Here is a 3,781-nt window from a genome sequence, read left to right on the forward strand (position 1 = left end):
CTCTCTCTCTCTCTCTCTCTCTCTCTCTCTCTCTCTCTCTCTCTCTCAGTGTGTGTGTGTGTGTGTATGTTACTCACAGGTGACAATAGTTATGGTGTACCACATTTTGCCCATAAAGGTCAGAGCACAGTCTCAGCTGTTACATGTCATGATATCCCTTGTTTGCATTTGTCTACACCAGCTTAGCTGGCCTATCACCTCCCAGGAGTCTTCTGTCTTTGTTTTCTACACTGCCATAGGAACACTGGCATTTCTGACACTAATTGCCACCATCAGCTTTGTAAGGACTCAGAGGATTTAAACTTGGAACCTCACAATTGCACAGGAAATATTTTTATCATCTGGCCCCTTCCATAAATTCATGTGTTCTTGTTAGATTTCTTTTTCTCAACTCAACTCAATCCATGATCATCTGGACAGAGGAAGTTCAGCTGAAAAAATTTCCTCTATCAGATTGGTCCATAGGCAAATTTGGGCGTTTTTTCTGAGAAATGACTGATGCAGAAGAGCCCACCTCACTGTATGCAGTGCTACCCATGAGCAAGTGTTCTGGGTTGTATAAGAGGGCAAATTTAGGAAACCACAGGTAACAAGCCAGTAATCTTATTGCTCCTTTGCCTCTGATTAATTTCTGGCCTCCAGGTTCATGCCTGAGTGCATAATTTCCTCAAGATAGGACATAAGATGTGAGCTGAAATAAACCTTCTCTTCCCCAAGGAACTTTTGGTAATCACATTTATCACAACAATAAGAAAGCAACTGGCAAACCAAGCATAAGTGTTTTTGTCAATGACAGAAGCAATGGATAGAGTTTTGCTATCATATAACATGCTCAACAAACATAAAATTCACTTAAATGGATACCAGATCTCAATAGGCAGTGACTGAGGTAGCATTCTAGGGGCTGGTGTTCTTGAGGGCACTTACCTTGTAGATCCCCTCAGAAGTGTCAGAAATGAGGTCAGGCAGCAGGACCACTCCACTCTGCATAATGGCTCCATGAAAGAGTCCTTGGGACATTGGAGACACAACATGGGATGACACACTTGTGCCTCCTGCTGAGACGCCAAATATAGTGACCCTGTCACGGTTGCCTCCAAAGTAAGCGATATTTTTCTGCACCCAGCGTAGGGCTGCCACTTGATCCAGGTATCCCCAGTTGCCTCTGGCATGCTGGTCTCCAGTGCTGAGAAGTAGCAGGAAGAAGAATTGCATGGCTGCCCATGTACTACTTAGTCCCCATTACCCAGCCCAGTGCCAGGCTTACCTGAAGAAGCCAAGGATACCCAAGCGATACTGGATGGAGACAACTACTATTTCCTCAGTAGCTGCCAGTGTGGATCCATCATTCACAGAAGCCCATCCTACAGTCAGTCCACCACCGTGGATCCACACCATCACCTGGAGACAGCAACTCAGATGCCAGGAGGCCCACACACAACCCAAGCTCATCAAGACTCCCCACCAGGTTATCAACTACTTTGTTCTGTGCAAGTCGACCTACAAACAGATCTTCTCAGGATCTCAGGAAGTTAGCCACAGAAGAGGAGCTTTAGGCCTGTGAGCATGTTTCCATTCCTGCTTTCCCAACAGAAAATCTCAGCATCGATTAGACTCCAGATCTAAATTAAAGTCATTGTTATTCTCAGACTCATCTAAGTAGAAAAACAATGGAGTGTCTTCCTAGGTGACTTTTCTGATTGCTAATCAGAAAGGACTTGAAATCCCACTGGCAGGGATATCTTGTTGCTTGAAATTTGGATAATGTCAATAGTCGGTCATTGTGCATCATCCTGAGTTGGTGTGCCAAACTGATAGAATTCCTGATTTAATCTAATAACTAGACCATCTTACCTCCCAGAGCCCCAGAACTCTGAATCACACACACACATACACACACACACACACACACACACACACACATTTAAGCAGCTTACCATGTGCTGACATGCCCTTCTTGATCTCAATAAGGTAAGACTACTAATCAGGATCTAAACTACAGTGAAGCTCAGAATTATTTTGTTCCTTCCTATCTGCCACAGAAATAAATGACCTGTTCCCAATGGCCATATCCTGACACTCACAGGCAGGTTAGAGCCCTCATGGGCATGGGCTGGTGTGTAGACGTTGAGATACAGGCAGTCCTCAGACATAGGGATGGGACTCAAGGTCAGCTTCATCTCTTTCATTTCCTCTGAATTCATCATATCAGTCTGCAGACACCTAGTAAAAATGGAATGCAGGAATTCCAATGTATGTGGTGGTCAAATCTATTTCTTAGTCTGAATTTTCTCTTAGGCACTCATAGCTGCTGCTTTCCATGATAGCTTGCTAACATCATTCTTCTCTAAGGTCCCTACCCCAGTACAGGCCACCAGTCCTGTGCAAATGGAAATAGAGACAAATTTTTTCATGGAGGCCTCGCCATACATAGCTATATTCTGGGGACTACTTTGTGGAGACTTATAACAGCTTCACTGAAAATTATACACTTTCTGTTTCAACATTCAATCCTTATATATATAAAATCTAAATCTGGGTGTGGTGGTTAGATTTGATTGTTGACTTGACATACTCTAGTCACCTGGGAAAAGAATCTTACTAAGAGATTGTCTTGATCCTGTTGGGAGATCAGCATGCCAGTGGAAAGTTATGTTGATAATGTTCTTTGCAATAGGAATACCTGACCATGGTAGGAGGCACCATTCCCTAGGAAGGGTCTGTTCAGTTGTATAAGAATGGGGAAGGTAAGTGAAGGTTAGTAGGCATGCCTGTGAACTTTAAACTCTATTCCTCATTATGGAGGTGATACAATCAGGTTTCTTAAAAGTTCTGCCTCTGTGAGTTCCTACCTAAGTTTGATTATATGTTTGAACTGTCAGCTATAATAAAATATGTCTTCAATAATTCACTCTAAGGATATGTTATCACAGCAACAGAAACAAAACAGAGATACTTGGGTCAAGGGATACTGTCCCCACATAGCAACTATAGGAATAAATGGACAATACCATTTTATAGGATAGTAAGGCGTTCTTCAGTTAGCTTCAAAGTGCCAATAAGGTACCTCCTTGTTCCACATAGTCTCCAGTTGGAAGCATGTGTATTTTTCCTTAGTGAATGATACAGGTACAGTGAATGATCACAGGGACAGTGAAGAATGGGCGCAGTCTCTGCTCCTTACTGCAGTATCTTCAACTAACTCCCTACAGGTAACAAGCTCTGATCCAGCAGGCTTGCAGCATTTCTCTACTATAATCCTTAGCACATTTGTCAGAACCATGCAAAGGAGATGCCCCTCAGCACAGGCAGAAAGTTACTATAAAGCTAAGGTGGAGGAAGTACTTCACTTTGGCCTAGATCACAGGCTTAAAGTCCCCTAGATCTCAGAACTTACATGGCCGGCTCTGAGGTTGCATCCCTTATACCACTCCATGGCTCAGGGTCCTCAGGAGGTGCAAAGCGCAGTGGTCCTACAGGAGGCTTGGCAAAGGGAATTCCCAGGAAGGTATGGACACCAGCTTTAGTGTCCCTCATGTGGACAAAGCTGCCTCTCACCTGGCCTGTGTGTGTATTCCTGATGGGACTGGCTGAGTCCTGGCCTGTAAGTAGAGAGATGTCATTAGCTGTCACCACAATTGGGAATTTCTCCCTTGTCATCACCATGATACATGGAGGAGGTAAGCTGGGTGGTCTCAGTTCTGGAGCAGGTTGTGGAAATGAAGCTACTGGATCACCTAGGGACAGACACCTTGTCCACTTACCTTCTTGCAAACTGACA

General features: G+C 44.0%; 1 protein-coding gene across 1 annotated transcript; it reads right to left on the reverse strand.

The window, feature by feature from the left end:
• Positions 1-897: 897 nt before the first annotated feature.
• On the reverse strand, positions 898-3,714 carry LOC114616321 (pyrethroid hydrolase Ces2a-like). Its single transcript, XM_028761818.1, has 4 exons — positions 3,398-3,714; positions 2,085-2,223; positions 1,268-1,401; positions 898-1,186 (listed from the first exon to the last, which is right to left on the reverse strand). The coding sequence occupies exons 1-4, from the start codon at positions 3,664-3,666 to the stop codon at positions 898-900; spliced, it is 831 nt and encodes a 276-aa protein (XP_028617651.1). The 5' UTR covers positions 3,667-3,714.
• Between the last annotated feature and the right edge of the window lie 67 nt (positions 3,715-3,781).

Source organism: Grammomys surdaster, unplaced genomic scaffold (assembly GCF_004785775.1).
Source record: "Grammomys surdaster isolate TR1022 unplaced genomic scaffold, NIH_TR_1.0 315414, whole genome shotgun sequence".
Taxonomy (NCBI): domain Eukaryota; kingdom Metazoa; phylum Chordata; class Mammalia; order Rodentia; family Muridae; genus Grammomys; species Grammomys surdaster.

Excerpts from the sequence above, each read along its gene's own strand:
- LOC114616321 (XM_028761818.1), bottom strand. The coding sequence starts at position 3,666 with ATGGTGATGACAAGGGAGAAATTCCCAATTGTGGTGACAGCTAATGAC. Across the intron at positions 2,224-3,397 it reads GCAACCTCAGAGCCGGCCAT|GTGTCTGCAGACTGATATGA; the intron begins GTAAGTTCTGAG and ends CATTTTTACTAG. Across the intron at positions 1,187-1,267 it reads GGTATCCTTGGCTTCTTCAG|CACTGGAGACCAGCATGCCA; the intron begins GTAAGCCTGGCA and ends GCTACTTCTCAG.